This window comes from Diadema antillarum, unplaced genomic scaffold (assembly GCF_040938485.1).
Source record: "Diadema antillarum isolate AM-2024a unplaced genomic scaffold, OU_Dant_1.0 seq00001162_RagTag, whole genome shotgun sequence".
NCBI lineage: Eukaryota > Metazoa > Echinodermata > Echinoidea > Diadematoida > Diadematidae > Diadema > Diadema antillarum.
Genome location: NW_027271971.1, coordinates 658,772 through 679,197, shown reverse-complemented (window position 1 = coordinate 679,197; position 20,426 = coordinate 658,772). Strand labels below are relative to the sequence as shown.

At 37.6% G+C, this 20,426-nt stretch overlaps 1 protein-coding gene across 1 annotated transcript in view; it reads right to left on the bottom strand.

Moving 5' to 3' along the window:
• Positions 1-885: 885 nt before the first annotated feature.
• LOC139744354 (uncharacterized) overlaps positions 886-20,426 on the bottom strand; it is a 62,547-nt gene continuing 43,006 nt past the window's right edge. The window contains exons 3-15 of the mRNA XM_071654795.1: positions 17,946-18,031; positions 17,074-17,167; positions 16,139-16,299; positions 11,202-11,363; positions 10,234-10,305; positions 9,456-9,527; positions 8,359-8,439; positions 5,873-5,969; positions 5,135-5,271; positions 4,088-4,354; positions 3,016-3,097; positions 2,452-2,554; positions 886-1,210 (exon numbers count right to left, since the gene is read on the bottom strand). Of these exons, the coding sequence (XP_071510896.1) occupies positions 1,108-1,210; positions 2,452-2,554; positions 3,016-3,097; positions 4,088-4,354; positions 5,135-5,271; positions 5,873-5,969; positions 8,359-8,439; positions 9,456-9,527; positions 10,234-10,305; positions 11,202-11,363; positions 16,139-16,299; positions 17,074-17,167; positions 17,946-18,031 (1,517 nt within the window). The 3' untranslated portion in view covers positions 886-1,107. The remainder of the gene's footprint in view (positions 1,211-2,451; positions 2,555-3,015; positions 3,098-4,087; positions 4,355-5,134; positions 5,272-5,872; positions 5,970-8,358; positions 8,440-9,455; positions 9,528-10,233; positions 10,306-11,201; positions 11,364-16,138; positions 16,300-17,073; positions 17,168-17,945; positions 18,032-20,426) is intronic.

Sequence of the window (20,426 nt, the reverse complement as noted above, 5' to 3'; positions counted from 1 at the left end):
TGGATCCGCCCCTGCATACAATTTGATTGAATATCTTTAATATCTAATTTACTACAAAGCACCTAACAATTCCGCTTTTCGACTAACTAAATAGGCATAAAGACAAATTGTTCTTGATACATTTTTTGTCGTTGTTTTTTTACGGAGACTTCCTTGGTCTCTCTGCAACATTTTGATTGAATATTATAAAACATAGTTATAAACTTGAAAACCTACGACTAAGGTAACTAAGTCAGTTATGAAATGCATATAAATTTTGGGTGATGGGTCGTAGTTACCTAAATTAAAGCTAATAAAGGCTAACACTATATGTTTTCCTTAACTGTTTTGTCATAGACTTGTAAACAATTGTATTCTTCGAAGTGCTTAAGAGATAATGGTAAAGAATAATTCCTAATTGACGAATATAACATACAACTAATCAATCTTAACTCGGATATCTTTTCAGTTTTATTTTGCTTTATAAACTTAACATAGATTTGTCGTATGGATGTTATTTTAACTAAACTGTCTTATTTGGGATTATTTCATGCGATAAGCTGAGTGTTTCAACACGTATGGTTAATGAACGTGTGTAGAATCTCACGAAAAGTGCGCCTAATATACAAAATGAAAAACTACTGTATCATCTGTGCTTATTTTTTTTTTCATTTTGGACCGTAAATATAATCCATTATTGAGTGAAACCGTCAAGCATAACCAGTAAATCAAAGATGAAAAGAAATGTGCTATTAAAAATGAATGATTAAGTAAGGAATAAAATCATTCGCAGTCTTAGCCTGTAAGAGGTCTGCTCTAAAGGAGGAAATAAATTTTTTATAAACAAATGGAATTCAATAAAAAGTCTCCATGTTGTTTTAAAAGCAATGCTAATCTATTGTCTATTATTCGAACGCTCCTGGGTTCATCTGATTGCAGACAAGGCTGTTTATGCCCGGACTATGTTAGTTGCACAAGAACAGTTTAGATTTGTACCAGATTGTTCCAAGAAATGATTTTCATCCCACATTCCCGCGCGCCATATCGCGTGGTTATCCCTGATCGTAAAGTAGCACTGGAGTAATGAAGAATGCGAAGAACATCCATAGCGGTGCCCGATGGAGTTCATCACGGCGTCTGTAAGTTTCTTCTCCTTCTTCTCACTACCATGCATGCACCCGTATCAATCTGACATCTGTTAGTACATCGCAGACTTCCGATTGTGTCGTACCTTGAAAAGGGAGAGGGAACACATACGTAAGTACAACATTATATTATAGAAATCCGAAAATCGAACAGAGTACCATCCAAAACCGTAAATGTTCAAGACAAAGACTGCCAGGGTGTATGACCGACTGTTGACTTGATCTTAAATTTATATCATTCTTCAGCAGAACCTACTCTCCTATATACGCCTTGCTCCAAAAAACCCTCCAAACCACAATAAAATAGGAACGTACCAAATACCAGATGTCTGAATGATATGGCGAAGCAGATGTTTCAAATTTGGGATATGTTCTGTCCTATCGAGCTGTAACGAACGCAAACAGAAAAACTGACCGGAATGAATATTATTCATTAGTGGATAATTGAGCAAAGAAAATAGGATTCTATCGGTACGTCGATGTAGGGCAATTTGTCGATCAGTTGCGCTAATAATCATACAGCAAGCAACGGAAAAGACATTACGCATTCAAAGCTTGTTATATTACGAATGTAAAACTACAGCTCTTCGGTTCTATTAGTCAGTCTATTATTTCACGATTAGAGTACAGCCTATAAATTTCCCCTCTCTGTTTGGTTGTTTCCGGCAATGCTACTTTGGCGAAGAAAACGACCTCTTTGCACGAAGTGGATAGACAAAGCGAAAATCGGCCCTGGCTGATGCAAGATAAGATACAAACTGACATTGTTATTGCTGTTATAATTATTACTTCATTGCGAGATTTTTTGAATCTGTCGCGTCAGATTTACACTTCAAATTCACGATAAAATGAGTGATATAACTCGAGTTCCCTCTTACCATTCTACAGTAGACCACTCTTTTCTCTCGTTCAACTTACTTTCTTGTCAACATTGCAAAGTATGATATCTGTATTCATTTTCGGAAAAAAAATATCCTATATTTTAGGATCCACAATGCACTACGAATTTCTAAAAACTGATGAAATATTCGTATTGTATGCTTTCTATTTTGTTTTACCCTTTTGTTGGATGAAAATTAAATGAAAACTGAATTAATTTGAATTGAATTGAAGCATTAGGTTTGAGAGGGCCATCTCAAGTGTTACAAATTAAAAAAGAAAAAGTTATTCCAGGACAGAGTACAGGAAAATTATGCTGTCGGGTCGAGTTTGGGAACACATAATGCATAAATGATATAAAGAATGGCTAATGCCAATGAATGTTTTAAACGCTTGTTTTTTGTTTGTTTGTTTTTGTTTTTGTTTTTTGTCATCGTCTTGGACTCACGTTGGGAAGAAGAATTGACACGTCCTTCCGTCGAAGTCCGTCCCGTCACACGCCTCTACGCCACGCTGACGATAGCCATCACCACAATAAGATCGTCTACAGTCTGCATAGACGGGTGGCAGAAAAATGAATACATAAATGTACAAATAAACATACAAAGATAACCAAACAAATAAATAATTCAATAATCAATACATAAATAAACACATACATACATAAAAGAATGAATGAATGAATAAATAAATGAATAAATAGATAAATAAATGCATGCATAAATTTGCATGTGGACCTCCGTGAGGTTGTCTCTGTATTTATATGTTTGTTTGTGCGCTTGTGTGTGAGAACCATTCTCTTTTCTTCTGCATGGTTGTGCAATTTCGTGTCGGCTTTGTTGGTCTGAGAATAACGTTCACAAGAGAACTGGATTGAGCTAATGAACCAAATAAAAAAGACAAAAAGAAGAAATGTTGAACATGTGGCCATTTTCACACGCGCTACCTTTATACACAAACACACATACAGACACACGAATGCTATCTACTCTATATTTCCCAAGTCCCTTACCGATGCAGCCGTCGTGTTCGTCTTCATTCCCGTCATCACACTGTTCACCCGGCTCCATAATGCCGTTTCCACAGACAAAGTCCTGCAATAAAGCATAACGAGAACTAAAAATAATTAAAAGTAAAACAGGGACATCGCTAACTTATGTTATCCAATTGTCAAGTCTAGTTTGGCACTCTGGGAGCCACAAAGATAAAATAAAACTGTAAGATCCAGATTGCCAACGTAAAAGAAAAGAAAAACAGTCATTCCTTATCTCTGTCATTACGACGAACCACATTACTCCCTGTGTATCAGTCTGGTCAGATAACTCATGCTAATGTTTATGTTTGACTCTCTGGAACACGTGTCCATTTTGAGCTGAAATGATTTAATGTGTTTGCGTACACTGAGACTAAAATGTTAAAGATACCTGTGTCTGGGCCTGTGGCGTGTCTGCAGTGTTCATGTCTACATCTGTATCTGCATCGGTGTCATTAGGGAGCTTTAGATTTTAGACGCGCGGACGTTCAAAGGAAAAAAACATGATCTGAGCTTGCGCAGTAGCGCGCGTAAAGTAAATCTATTTTTAGCTTGCGTCGCCTGAGTTGTTTACTACGCGTACTGGGCTATTTTCACGTCCGCACAGTTTGCGACGCAGAGAGCTTCTTCATGCACTGATCATATGGGGGCGCGATTTTATTTTTTATACGTTGCGTCCCAGCGTAATCTAAAGCTACTTTTCCGCACGACGCAGGGAGAGGAGAACGTCCAGCGCAAGCGTCGGCTCAAACGTCCGCGCGTCAAAATCTAAAGCTCCCTAATGTCAGTATCTGCATCGGTGTCATTGTCAGTATCTGTGTGCGGCTTTGCATGTCTGTGTGACATTTGTCTAGTGTCTGTGTCTATGCCTGCGTCTGTGTCTTTATCTGTCTAGTTGATTGCGCGTCCGGTTCTGTGTCGTTTATGTGTCTATATCCGTGTCTGCGTCTGAGTCTGTACCTGTATAATGTGCGTATGTGTCTGTAGCTGTGTCTGTATTGATCTATGTCCGTGTCTGTATCTATGACTGTCTGTGAACAACGTGACACACCTGTCCCGGGCTGGTCATATCGCTTGGATACCCGACGTCGCCCTTGTCGCCTTTAGGGCCCGGTGGGCCTGGCGGGCCCGGCGCCCCCTGACGTCCCGGAGGACCTCGCATTGTCTTCACCTCCTGGTGGAGATCGGAGGACGCCATTAGGCAGTTCCACGTCGAGTCGTCGCGAAAGTAGAGCTTCTTGTCGTCCAGGCGGTAGGCGAGGGCCGCCTCCTCGTTGATGCTGTTCATAGCCAGCTCGTTGGGCACGATGATTATGCGCTGGTGGAGGAAAAGGGGGGGGGGGAGGATTCGAGGAAATGCAAAAATACAATCAAAGTGAAAAGCAAAATCTGATTTCCCCCACATAAAGCAATGTACAAATAAACGTGCAAATGTGACTTCCTCATTATCATAAGCATTAGTAGGTAAGTATGATAGATGCATGTTGCACAACAGGTCACAGCGCAGTTAGCGAACACAGACTTATGGACCAGCCAAAACTGGAAAGCGATCTGCACTAAGCATATTTCCGGTAATCAACCGGAGAAAGTGTCGCTTGCAGGGACAGTGGGCTTTAAATGAAGGAAAGGGTCGATACAATACACAGAAATAGAATGATAAGGCAAAGAGGAAAAATGTGGTTTATTAAATTTTTCGCCCATTTGTACCCCGAATTTTCGAGATTCCAAAGGGCCTTTTATCAGACTTTTCTAATTTGATCTTACCACCAATGACCACGCCAGACTCTTTCTGGGTGTTCAAAAAGATCGTGAGTCGTATATCACTCAACGCAAGTCACAAAATATCTTCTACTCAGAATGGTGTAAGAAGACGACATGATCAAGAGTCTGTCTCGACACAGTCAAGGCAAAGTCACATGCTCTAAGCAAAGGCAAATGAATGACTGAATGAATGAATAAATAGAAAAAGAAATAAATGCATGAACAGATTAATGCACTAATATGGGAACAATATTTCTCTTAAGTGTAATAATAAAAGTATGATAGACGAGTAGAGTCTTTATACGGTTTAATGAGGCAATGGGATGTTACCACTCACGCCTTGAGTTATGAAATCTCCCTGTTCCCCTTTCTGCCCCGGTGGGCCTGGCGGGCCCTGAAGGCCCCTCTTGCCTGGGGTGCCAGTTAGGCCAGGTGGGCCTCGGGGACCAATTGCTCCAGGTTCCCCCTTCACAGCTGAGTAAAAAAAAACACATCAAAGAAACAAAGAACAGATGACAATACATGAAACTTGAAAATGAAAAAGACAATATAATGGCAAAAAAACGCATAGCATTTAACAAGGCAAACCTGATTCTTAAAAAAAAAAAGAAAAGAAATGCAAACACTACCCCAAATTTTGCTTTATACCTCTCGAGTTAGGAGTCCAGTTACTCATGACAATTTTGAATTTTATCTCGCTGACCCCCATATTAAGAAATGCGTAACACAAGCATAATTATTCCCTGAAAGAGGCTTAGCTTCTAGGACAAGGTCATTATCAATGTTATTTTTATCGTGTTACATTACGTATTGTGATGTAATAATACGAAGCAATACGTATGTAGTATCAATTTTTAATCATATTATTGTGTTGTTTAAGACTGTAAAACGTTACATCATTGTACATGTATATTCCATTGTATCACATTATGATTATCAAATATATCCATAGTGATATTGTAAGCAGATAATCATTCAATGAAATGTCAGCAGAAAATGGCGATTTCTTCTTTTTTATCTACTTTTTTATGAGCATGCAAGTGCAAAATGAAGATAACACCAACAAACTACTGACCTGTGCCAGGTAGGCCCCTGGGCCCTTGTGGCCCCTGAATACCCATCATGCCTTTCGGTCCCTGTGGCCCGGGTAGTCCTTCCGGTCCACGACGTCCCTAATATGAACAACGATAGCGGTTATTTGATACACATGTAAGTTTTAGTCTGTATCGAATGTGGGCAATTTACCATCTTATAGAAAGTCTTTTTTGTCACAGAGTGTGATAGAATTTCTTATGTCTTTTTTTTTTTTTTTTTGCTGACAAAGTGGACTGCTTCCAATGACGTCACTTCTAAACCTGGAGCATGCGTAGTTTCATTCATCAACTGCCTTATTCCAGTGGCCTTTTTTTAAATCGAAACAGTACATTATTAATAGCAGAATTGTTGCGACTTTTGACTTTTGATTTATCCCCACACACACTATTTTGAACATTCAAAGAACACCCAATCACAGCAAGTGAGGTGTCATTACCTTAAAGATAATTAATCAAACTTTTCATGACGTCATATTTGATGAAGATAATGCCGGTTTAAGAGAGATAAGATATATCCATTTTTGATTGCAGAACTTATTCTTGGGAGTATAATATTTTATCTTTAAAAAGAATTAAAAGTATAATTATTATAACGCTCGAGATAATTATTATGATCGTAGTATCTATAAATGACCAACCATACAACCATGGTATCATCTGACCAAGAAGCCTTATCGTGGACTCGCTACTTCCTAATAAAGTGAAGACCTTTTTCGAGACGGTTTATATGAATAACTTATGCTAAGGCATATTCTAAGGAGAGGGAAAGTTGATGAGACCCCATAATTTCGGATCACCGCACTTCCGATATCGGTCAAATCGACTATTATGCTTACAGGCGATGTAAGTACAGGTTATTACCATTTGAAACCACGTTCCGTCGTTTAAAAAAAAAATGATTGTTGCATCGTGAAACAAAAATAGTACCGGAAGCTTTATAAAGCTATGGGCGTTTAAAAAAAGAAGAAGAAGAGGAAGAAGAGGAAGAAGAAGAAGAAGAAGAAGAAGAAGAAGAAGAAGAAGAAGGAGAAGAAGAAATATTTGGGTCAATGCACCTCGCCATTTTTCCTTTTAGTTTAACGTTGCGTATAAACTGCATACATTTGCAACGTTTTGGTGTCGCAGTGGTGCATCATTATGCTGAATGAAACGAGTCTATCGTGGATATCTTAAACTTTACATTATATATAATGCATCATGCGTCGATGGAGTCATCCTACTGACATGACTTTTCAAAGCTCATTGGAATAACTCTGATATAAAGTCCCCTGTCTTGCCCCATTGCCCACCCACACACGATACACATTATTGCCGCATCTCTATACCTGACCGCGATTTTTTGTTTCTTCTTCTCTTTGTTTTATATAATCTTTAAAAAAAATGAGTTAAGATATTCACTCTTGAAGGAGAGAATGTATGAAAAGAGTGAGTATAGAGTGAAATTGGGTTGAATTTTGAGTGAAGATATTCATTTTCATTAATTTTGGAGTGAAGTCTCAGGGATCCCTGAGGTCACTCCAAAATGAGTGAAAATAAACACACACAAACACTCACACACTTTGGTTCTTGGAAAAATATAAAGACGGAAAATACTACAAGAAGGGAAGAGACATTTTCCCTTGACCAAACTAAGAGGTCCCAACCCCCCATTTCCCCATTTAGCATAAGGTAATAATTCTAACAAATACTATAGCGCCTTGTGCCATTGTTATTATCCCACGTCCATTATGCAGGAGTCCCCTTTCCCTCCCACTATTCAGCAATCTGCACATGGCCAGTTTGTAACCTTGTGGTAATTACGCTATTCCGATGGACCCATGCATGGCTTTGCAAACATCGATCAATATTACTTCGATCTTTGTGTTATTTGCTTTCAAGCAAATTGCATACTTACGTATCTAATTTTGTGTGTCGCTTGGTTCTGTGTTGATATTGTGTGACTGTAATCTTCCACGATAATGAATATCGGGATCTATTGAATTTTGTTAGTTTGTATCCCCGAACAAAACAGACAGCTTTTAAAGGCTTACGAGTAAGCATGTACCATTATAACGTTGTGCCTTCAAGTCTCCTTTGAATAATGTGAATGGTTAATGTGCGGATGGCCTGTGAGTAAATGTGCGGCTGCCACTGAGGACTCGAAGCGAGGAACTTTGTGATTGAGAGTTCGTGTTCTTATACACAGTCAACATTTGCTTCGCACACATTCGCAGCTTTACTTTTTGTTGAATTTTGATGTCATTCCTCAAATATATTACCTTATTAGATTTATGAGTTATTATCATGTCATTTTTTTTAATCACAACATCAATCAGTGATTATCAACAAATGTTCACACGCAAAAAAGAAGATGCTTAACACGTGATGTTAAACAAAGGAAAACAAACTGAAACTGAAAAAGATCAGTGTAAGGGGTGATAAAAACACCCTTACCCTTCAATTAAAATAATAACTTAAAGAAGTGTACCCTTCTGCCTGGACTTCCAGCTTGTCCTTTTGGTCCTCGTATTCCGGGTGTGCCAATGATACCCTGCTCACCAATCGGCCCCTGATGTCATATTTCGGAGAGAAATCGTAACATCATGAATGAAAGTGAATTAAATCAGCTTGTGGGTTGGATGCCCTTTCAAAGGGGTCTAATCATTAAAAACATACAATCCAATTACCTGCATGAACAATGTCAGCGTATTATACATACAGAAAAAAAAATAATAATGAACATGTTATTCGAATCGAGCACATCATCACAACAATTTGCAATGACAATTAAGTTGCAGTAAAAACAAAATGATACAAACATTATGCTACTGAAAGTGGGAGTGACTTCAGAATTCATTTTTTATTACAAAGCACAATGAGCTGAGGCGGTTAGTTTAACGAGGAAAATCATACAACTATTGAAATATTGGGTTTAATATGCTTGTAAAATTTGATATATTGTAGAAAGAAAAGTCGGTCAAAATTCATTTTTTTTTTTGTACATTGTAGTCTTGAAAGAGTTCCATAAATGAATCGAAATTGAAATTGAACTGAAGTTAAAATAAATTGTAAATCTACATATGAAGAGTTTGTTCGCAAAAACCGATAAGTCCATTTTTGAAGATTTTGAAGTACGGTCTCTGTCATAAAGTACAAAATAGTACCTTTTTAATGATATATTGGTCACTACATAAGGTACATTTTTTGAAGTTATGGTCAAAAGAAACAAAAATTTTCTTAGAATTCTCTTCATTTTTCTTGACCTTTAATCGCACATATCTCCATTTGGCAAATATGGACTTATCGGTTTTTGCAAACAAACTCTTCTATTCTACACCCTGTTGATGTCACTATATTAATAACAGTTGGAGTTGGGGGAAAAGCAGCATAACTTGAAAAAAGAAAAGATTATATCATTTTTTTTTTTTCAGTATCATCTCACTCTCATTTGTTATCAGAAGATTACTGCAACCATGACGTCACTACGTGGCAACACGTCATGTGTCGAGTTGTTACGTTTTTACGGTAATATCTTGGTCAGGAAGTGTACAGACATATTCTCCACACTGTCAAATTTTAAAATACCTGCGGTCCTTGCGGTCCCTGTGGGCCGGGTGGCCCCGATGCTCCATCCAGCCCTCTCTCCCCTGGCTCACCCTAAATGCAACAACAACAACAGCAATTAGAGACAAAGAAATAGGTTTCAATGAGAGATTTGGAACAACAAGTTGAAATTGACTCAAGAGGGCGGTATACCTGAAGGTAGATCCTGCAGAACTGACAGTTTGTGCTGCAGGGCATCACAGTGACCTCGTGGAAAACATTTGTTTTGAATTGTCGCATGATGTCATACTTACGCAGTAACTGTTATTGTCTGAGTCAAACCTTGGTCACTGTTCCTTGTGATAAATTCCTACCTGGAGGTACAGAGCTGCTTTAAGCTTGATAGTTTTCTAATCAGAATAAATGTATACCTGTGACAGACAGAGTTTGTGTCACGTTTCTTATTCTTTTTTTTTTCTTTACTGAAGTTAGGATGTGATGTTCTTCGTCACTGGGTTTCATTTAATTTCGGAGTAGTGTTTGTTTCTGTCGCTCTATGATAGCAAGCTTAAGATCTGCGACACGAAGGCCAAGACGACTCCCCGTCTCGGGTTGAGCAATGGAAGCAGCTGTCTAGCGCATATGCAGAACGTTATTTTCTGCCTAATAGAGTCGTGCATAACGTTCGCGTCGCCGATCTAAAGATTATGTGAAAGCGAGAATTGTTGAGAAGATTGCATCTATGGTAAACTGTTTGCCTATCTAAATAAAACATAATATTTATTTATCATGTCAGTCGATGACAATTTCTGCACTCTACCTTTGGTCCCGTTTCTCCTCGATCTCCCTTCTTCCCGCGCTTTCCTCTTGGCCCGCGTTCTCCCGGCATTCCCTACAGGCATTGGAAACAAACACCCCATGGAAACATGATCATATAACCAAAATATTCACTTCAACAAACACAAACTCTACCGCAGGCTTTGATTTGTGTGACGAGATACTGAAAAAGTGAAGGGGTAGCTTAGTATATAAAATGCAGAGATAGTGAGAGGATGAACAATGAAGAAATAGAAATAACGATAAAGAAGCTAACAAATGAAAATGTAGTCTCACAACTAACTAATTGGAGTTGCATGATTTCTTTACATTCATTTCATAAAATCCTTAAGTATTGTAGGGCCAAATGCAGTCTATTATGGCTGTTAAGGCAGTAGGAGAAAATAAATATCCGGAACGTGTCTCCGCGTAAACAGGAGGCACGTTTGTAAAGAAATGATTGCATCCTGTAAGTACAGTAGATTTCGGACATTAATTGACATCCTTAGTACTGCTCTTCCATCATTTATTTGCTTTAAATAATTTCATAACCTCTTTGATCGTCAACTAGCAACATAAACTGATGAAAAGTATGTCAAAATTACTAATTACAGTATGATAATGATGATTATAATGATAATGATAATAATAATAATAATTATGATAATAACAATAATAATACAAATACTCATACTACTACTAATAATAATAATGATAATAACTATAATAATAATGATAGTAATAATAATCGTGATAATAACAATAAAACATACTAATATTTATACTTCTACTGATTATGATACTACAAATAATGATAATATCAATAATAAATGATAATAATTATGAAATACAAAAATAAAACAGATAATGGTAATGATGAGAATCACGCTTGGACTTAAGTACAAATAATTAAAGGCAACACAAATGAGGGAAGAAAGCCAGAAACAACAGCAACACCATTTCTCAACTCACCACGCAAGTTACGGTACAGGCGCCTTCCTCTGTGGGATCGGGCGTACTGCCCTCATCGGTCGGAGCGGGTGAGGTGGGGGTTGGCAAGAATAAAGGAGGGGATGGGGGAGGTGGCGGTGGTATCAGGGTTGTAGTTACATGGGGAGGAGACGTCGGTATTACCTGTCCGTGGCATAGAAAAAAAAAACAAAAAACAAAACACACCATAGTGACAACTGAAACGTAACGATTAATATCTTCCACCAGTTGAGGACGAGTCCCGAGTATACTCGGGCAGGTGTCTATGGGAAATGCGCGTAAAGCTCAACGGGTTAAAGCTCACCGAACAAGAGAATTTCATTTTATTTCATTCATTTAAGAACTGCATTATATTTCATTCATTTGTTTCCATGTGAATATAACACAAAATCATTACAAAGTAGCATTAACAATTTGTTCAAGCAGGTGAAATGCCATGAATCTCAGAATGGATACTATACATGTATCATCATTTCCATCATTAATCGTTGCAACGCGTTTACGACCAGCAATGATATTACAAGTGAGTCCTAAAAGTGACAAAAAAAGAACATTAGCGAAACTGCACTTGCTTTCATACACGTGAAACTTTTACACTTCAATAATATGGCTTAACTGAAAACAATAATAAACAAAGTGAATGCATGCGTGCTCCTTTTACTTCATTTTTTGTGTGTGTGTGTGTTTGTGATGGCGATGCTTGATTTTCATCCACATTCAAGAATAAAAAAAAAAGAACACAACAAAAGCTGGTGTTACTGCAATGCGCGGTTGACTAGGATTTGCTGAATTTCATTCTTTACGAAATAGTGCGTCGGTGGTGTGTAGATCTTTTCTTTCTTGATTTCCACCATTACATTCTCTCTCAATATCCAGGCTTCTAATTCAAGTTTCCTTTCTTTGAGCATATTTGTAAATGTCGTAGCATACAAGAATATACATTATGGACACTCTTGATAATAATCAACACATGTAAATGTATATCAAAAATATTGTACACTGCAAAAAGTCGAGTGATAATTATGAAACACTGAGCATGTGTTTAATTTCCGGTGCTTATTTGTGGTGCTAAATTTACAACTCCAGGTGTCACTTTAGAACATATAACTTTTTTTTAGATAGATTAGTTACTCTTCTAGTTGTTGATTTTGAACTTCAACAAGACGAACAAGAACTTTACAATAAAGTGCTTAATTTTGGAGAAAAAAAATTGTGAACACGTTAACTCCACACTAACACCAGTTAGTGTGGTCTCCTATTGACACTGGGCGGGTGTCATACCATTGACATTAACACCAGCAATATCAAATAAATACCTTGTAATGTCATTGCAGTGCCAAATTAACGCCACAAAGTGCCAGGTTAACATTTTTCGACACCATCACGACATACTTTCTGTATTTATCGGTGTGGTCCTCTTTTGATACATGAACGGTGTTACATTAACACCCATGGTGTTAAATCTAACACCGAACTTTTTTTTTTGCAGTGTATATCCTATGATTCAAAGATCAAAGTGGTCAGATCATGTTTTCCGTGATGGAATTCAAAAGGGAGAGTCTGGGCAAGAGGAGTATGAAATTCAAAACGATGTTCCGTCAAGTGTTAATGATTGTCCTTGATTAACACTTTCTATGCCGGTGACTTTGGACATCGTGTTCAACACTCAATCGGTACTCAAATCACACAAAGGGTTAAAAGGACAAATTCTAATTATTCATAGACATGTGGATTGAGTGAATTCAGCAATATTAGTAGAACACATCAATGAGAGTTTTAGGAAATCGGACAATCCGTTCGAAAATTGTGAATTTTTGAAGTTTCTGCTCAGTCACGGGACCGCTGGATGGAATGACTACTACAGTGTATGACGTCACATGCTTGTGTATAGAACGATATAAAGTAAAAGATACCTCATCATATTTTCACTTTTTTTGCATAATAAAAAGAACGCTTGACTTGCCTCTATCAGAAGGCAGGGGGTATGGTATTGTTCCTTGTACACGTTAGCGACAGGTAGAGGAAATGTGCACCTTTTTTTAAAATAAAAAAATAATGATTTTTTTTTTGAGAAATTCTCTTTATATTTCATTATATCGTTCTACGCATGTGGCATCATTACACTGTAGTAGCCTTCTCATCCAGCAGTGACTGCGCAGATACTTTAAAAAGTCATAACTTTTGAACGGATTGCCCCTTTTTTGCCAAACTTTCACTGAAGTTTTCTACTGATATTGCTGCATCCACTCAATCCACATGTCTACGAAGGTGAACTTGTCCATCAGGACCTCGCCACAGTGACACAACATGTGAGTAATGTCGCATCGTGATTAAAAAAAAAAGAAAGAAAGAAGAAGAAAGAAATAGGTATGATATGACTGGACAGATGTTCTGGGTAAAATTGACGAGTGACACAATAACAGGACAGGAAGGCTGTACCAAACGTGACCAGAGCCACCACAGTGGGAATTGCCATACAACGGGGACCTGTGACGTAGCAGAAACTGACGAGTGGTATCGTGTCTGACAGAAATCAAACAACTGTTAGGAGAGCCGCACGATTCGTATATCTAAATGCACCTCGAAAGTCACAACATTGCGTTATAGTCTTTTAATTTCTCTTTTACACATACTAAAACAACGAAAAAGTGTTTTGTCACGAATCAATAACAGAACTCCAAAGTTATACGACAAATTGAGTGAGATGCATATAAAGACAAGGTTAGATTAACGTGACAAATATGACTCTTTTGAGATTTTCAAAGAAAGTCATGCTGATTAATTACTGACCGGTATTGAATACGCTGTGACATACGCTTCCCATTTTGCCTCATTGTTATCTCGCTTATTATTTTTTTTTTTGCGCATATTTCATCTTGACTGAGCACTTCTGCTTCTTTCTTTATCAATCATTGTCAATTATGATATGGCTCATATGAGTTATCAGATGCGGATGAGAGATGAAGGAAGCATGTGCAATGAAGCTGATGATTTGCACGGATAAAAATGTGACCAGAAAACAGGAGAAGGGGGAGGGGAAAGGGATAAGGGAAGGGAGAGAAATGGATTGATTGATATAGAGAAAGATAGACAGATAGATCGAAAGATAAACAGATATGTTTTTAAGCTAGATAGAGAGAAAAAAAGTATTATGTATATAAATATATATATATATATATATATATATATATATATATATAAATATATATATATATATATATATATATATATATATATATATATATATATATGTATATATATATATATTTATATATATATATATATATTCACATGCGCTTAATTTCCTCGCCAGGATAAAGCGTTTTAATGCATTTTAGGTTTTAATCTCATATATATATATATAGATATATATGCATTTCCAACCATTTTGGGAATACTTGTCTTGAAATTATCATAAGATTGTATCATGTATTATGGTTCATTGCTTGTTTTTCATTGCTTTGTTGTATCATTGATATTACTATTATATATGTCTATTCAAATGTTGTAATTGTATCTGTTGGAAATAAACGAAACGAAACGAAACGATACAGATACAGGAAGAGAGGGATAGAGACGGAGAGGGAGGAAGAGAGGGACGGGGGGAGCTCTAGAAAAGACAGGAAGAGAGGAGAAGAGATTGGATATTTTGATGGGAGGTGAGGTACATACTGATGGCTGACAATGGTGACGATACCAAGATGTCAAACACCGATGTGTCACGAAGACATAACGACCACGAAACAAAACACAACTGTAGGCTATCAATAAATCGACGCAGGTTGCTGGTCCGCGGGGCTTAATGTTTTTATATGAAACAGTTATTCTCACAGGGGTAGATACAGATATTGATTAGCATTTCATAATGGATAAAACTTAATCACTCTATAAAAAAGAATGATAACCACCCTAATATTAATAGCGACATAAGGTACACAAATATTAGGCCGTACAATAATATTTATAATCAAGTTATTGCAAAGACACTACAAACATAACAATAGGCACTTTTTTACGTCATATTCATTTCCATAATTATAAAGTTTTACTCATTCAGACACAAACGCACACACATAGTGAGTTATTCACTTTCTACAACTCTGTAAACATTTCCATTGTACTGCGAGGCTTATGAATAATAATGAGTGTAAGCAAATAAGCATTCTGACTTCCTGGTCGTAGACCAACACTTCACAAGATGTGTAGCTTCGGATTTGTGAGAATGACGCTGAATCAACAATGAATGATTAGTGACGTAAGGTGGTGTTGGGTGTGGGTGACGTCACTGAAAAAGCAAGTGTCTCGAGACAAAACAACTGGGTCAATACCATCAGTATTAAAGTACAAGATGTACAACATCCAATAATAATAATAATGATAATAATGACAATATACAGCGCTCGAGATACCCATTGGAACCCTGCTGGTCCACATTCCGCTTTGTTCCAGAAATTTAAATCCTGACTTTTCGAAAGCCTATTGATTGATACACGTTGCAATTTTCCGTATCTAATTGATATATCCACAATTCAGCAGCCAGAATGGACATAACTGAAACTTCCAGCTTCAATTTCTGTTTTCTTGTGAGGTCAACTTTAAATCGCCTGTGAGTCGCTGTTTTGAAATTCACAAAAGAACAAGAGCATCAAAATAATTATAGCGTGTTCCAAGTGCAACGTGACAACTTCCACCTTTTTTTCGAAAGCAAAATTTTACCTACACAGATACAGATTATATGAAAGAGAGTATACATCTTCTGAGGTTGCGACCATGCCATTCTTATAAAATGCATTGCTTTTAGAGTATGACTCGTAGCAAGCATGGTTCATGTGACGTAATTGGCTGATGCATTGACCAATGGCTGTCGAGCACCAAAGCATATCTCTGAGCAAGCAAAAGGAGAAAAAAAAACAGCTTACCGTCTCGTTGTGCGAATCGAGGACTTCTGAAGGAGGAGGGGGAGGAATCATCGGGGGAGGTGGTAATCTCATAATCAGAATGCTTGACCCGGAAGGAGTCGGAGCCACTACCCCTACTCCTTCCGTAGAGGGCGTCGGCCCCGTCTTTCTCCCTTTCCTATCTATGTATAGATACATAAGTGACATCGAAAAAAATGACTGCTTGTCATCGACGCCCTACAGCCACTCGTGAAATGCATCGTCACATATTCTTAACAAATTATATTGGGTTCATAAGATTGAACTCTGAAGCAATCAAGCAATAGCTGAACTGCAGTTTTGTTTTCTTTTTCATTGAATGACACTCTTATGAATGGGTCGAAATATTAAAAGGCAAGCATGCTGATGTTAAAGCCTTAACTTCTGCAAGAAGCCGTTCAACAGTTCATTTGCTAACAGATAAATTTGTTTACACGCTTGCTTGTTTTTTCCTGTTTGTTTAAAGTAGAATACAGAGTCAAGTTGAAATGTTTCATTTCTGAATTTAGCAACGTGATCGTTTCTATAAACTGACATGATAATGTGTATCACCGGTGTTTTCGTTACAGAGATTTCGTTTGAAACTAGTAACACTTCGTCCTTAGTAAGTACAATCAGTCATGTAGTTGGTGTTCATCGAAAGGCTGTCGATCATTTCACAACCCTATGAGCTATGATGACATGTCCTTTTGGATTAGCAAATAGTGACATCCAGAATGTTTTCACCTGTTGTGTATTGCAGCTGGGTGCGTCCCTTCTCATTCTATGTTTCAGGCCATATCTCTAAGTGAAATGATAACATTAAGATAATAATTATTTACTTGATGGAATCTCCGGAAATTAATGAGAGTGAGTATGTGGAGTCTAAATAGCGAAAAAGCCGATTTCACCACCGGGTAAATACATAATGTACTCACCCTCACAAACGGCGCAACATCTTCCCGGCTTAATGACAGGGTTGTCACATTTTGGTTCCCGACACTGCTTTACCCGACAGCTTACTTCTCCGTTCTGAAACAAAGGAAAAAATAAACAAAAATAAAACAAAACAACCCTACTGGAAAGAGCACAGCTTCCCTCAGTGTGAACTATATATGTGGAACATTTGTGAACAAGGTTAAAAATTTCTTCACACTGTTAGGTTTTGAGTGTTTTGATATTGCCGACTATGTGAACACATTGTGAAGTTCTTTCCAACAGTGAAAACAAAACAAAAATAAACACTGTACCCGATTGTATAGGCCATTAGATACATATTATGCATCACTTGCTACGGAAACATTAACCTATTAAAGTCAGTTAAAATGGAGGATCATAATTATTTTGTTCCATGATTTTATAGAGTTGGTAAAAAAAACATGTCAAGAGAATTCTGTAGCTCCACAAGGCCAGCTACAGCAGATGCCCTTCCAGACATCGGTGAAATTTGGAAACCTATTTCCCCATTTTCAATAAATGAACTTGCCTACATCCACCGTTTCAGTATAGTTTGATTACTTTTTGATATCGGGGTTGATATCTCTTTCTTTCCCACCCGAGTCTTTTGTATTCATTTGCCTAGGTCAACATTCCTTCTCTGATCTGTCACAAAAGTAATAAAAAACAATATAATTCATCTGCTTGTCTTCTATCTATTTTTCTCTCTCCTTTTCTCTTTCATTCTCTCTTTCTCTCTCTCTCTCTCTCTCTTTCACGAGCATATCATAATTCAATTCAATTCAATTCAAACTTTATTTTCACTTTTTTTATAATCACAAAGATAAAACTGAAATCGACTCATGCGACTTACCTGACAACGGCACCGTGAGCATGGGTCATTGTCTACCTTGAACTTCTCGCCTTCCGCGTAAACCTGGTCGCCGTAGATGCACGACCCTGAGAAGAGTGGGACAGGAACAGGAGCATTATTACCTGGCATTATCAATTAGACACCAATGTTAGTTTTTTAGGACGCCAAAATAACTGATCATTTTGGCATGATCATAAATGCAGCCCTGCAACATAATGAAGAAAAAAACCCAGACAAATATCGTATTTATGTATCAGGAAAAAAGAACGACGAAACAAAAAGAGAATGTTAAAAAGAAAATCAAGCGAGTTGAAAACAGTTTGCTTTACGGATGTCGAATGGAAGTGAATGCAGATCTAACGATGTGATCTTTATCCCAGTATGATATAAGGCAGCTCATTTCTACGAGTTTAAGAGAAAAGTGGATCATCATCTTGCGATATAATAACTTATAGTCCATCAGCTTTGAGCGTCAAAGCGATAACTCAAGGTCTGTGTTCTTCATGCATGATCTTTCTTTTCAGTTAAGATTTTCATGTGATATTAATGATATTGAAATTCATAAAGCGATGACGGGGGAGAACCTTGGCCAGAGAACCCAGATCTTATTATCTACCTGATTTCAGCCCCCCAAAAAGTACCATTTCTTTGTTGCTTATCTTTTTTTCTTGTACTGTTGCTACATTCCAATCATGACATCGAGACACTGAGCACGACTAAGTTTTTCCGCTTTTGCTGATAACTTTTGCCCCGAATATTTACCGTTGTTTATAAATAGCGATATGCATGAGCACTCACTCTCGGACTATATTTACGTTAAAAGGAGCAGTAGCAAAATCATTAATGTCAACTAAAATGTAAAGAGATATCCTTCGCCTATAGTAAGACAGAGAGAGAGCGAGAGCGTGCGAGAAAGAGTGAGAAAAATATGAGAACACTGGAGAATGGGGAAAGATTGACGGAGCAAAAAATATTGAAAAATAGTCTAACCTATTGCTTGCAAGTACATATTTTTATATACATATTAAATATATAATATTTTCTCACCATCTTCCTCCATAATTTTGTTGTTATTGTTGTTGTTGCTGCTGCTGTTTTATATTTGGAGTGTAACCGGTCAGAGTAATGTGATGATAGGTGACAAATATGTAAAGCCTACTGGAAAGAACATAGTGTCCAACAGTGTGTTCACAGTGTGTTCACATATATAGTCAACTATGTGAAAAAGCTCGAATTTAACAGTGTGAAGATGATTTCACACTGTGGTGTGGTTTTCACAGAGTGTTCACATTATTATAGTGATGCTTTGTTTCACACTGTGAATTGATGGCTCACATTGTGTTCACACCGTTAAAACCCTCGAATTTAACACTGTGAGGATACTATACACACTGTGTCCACACTGTGTTTCACGCTGTGTTTCTCACACTGTGGAGCACTGTGTTCTTTCCAGCAGGGACATAAGGCGTCATATAATAAACCGACCGTGATCAATGTGCAAAAGAACCCAATTCCGCATTATCCTCTTCCCATTTTGTTGTTGTTGTTGTTGTTGTTGTTACTGTTGTTGTTGTAATTGTTGTTGTTGATACTTCACAGTATATTTTTCCTCTTTTATTTGCAACGGTATAGTCGCAGGTGATGACTTCCAACTCTCTCTATGAAGAGACGAGCAGGGACATTAAACTCTGCTTCTTCTTTTTTTAATGGAAATCTTCTTCCGTTTCTTTTTTTTTTCTTTTTTTGAGGGGGGTTCCTATTCTATTGACATTGATGACATACTTTCAACCGATTATGGTCTCTGCCAGAAATGTGGTAAATGAGAAATAGATATCGCTGAAGGTAGGGTTGGTATGCAGAGCAAAATTAAATAAATCCAATTATCAGCAATAATGTAAGATAGTGCATAATCTTATGCTGTATCATTACTGATGATCGTATACGTATGTAGGCCCTACAAATACGATGTAGAGGTTCTACATTCTTTTTAGAAACACCACTTAGACAATAATATCATACAATTTCAGTTGTACTTTGAATTTTCAGTGCATCCAATAATTGTCAGATAATCATATACCATGCAAGGTCAGCTAAAGTCAGTTTCTCATAAACTTCCCCCAACAACGTTGTCTTTCAGGGTTCTGCCACTCAATGACGTGTCAAATAAAACGGGACAACAGGAAACTGCAAATATTGGAAAAATGCCCTTCCTGTATATTGCAATATTTTCGACCCCACCCCCATCCCCGAAAAAAAAAAGAAGAAGAAAGAGATGGGGGTGGGGGTGAGACATGGAGATAGAAGCGATGTGTCACGTATTCGTCACATAGACACCTGTTCTCTCTCAGACGCGCGTCCGGCAAAATTCTACAGATGGTCACGTGACCCCCGTTTCATTCGGGCACCCTCGTCACGGTCTTGAGATTGATCGCGAGATCGGTCCAACCGACTATAGCATGTTGCCGTAATTTCAAGAGACGT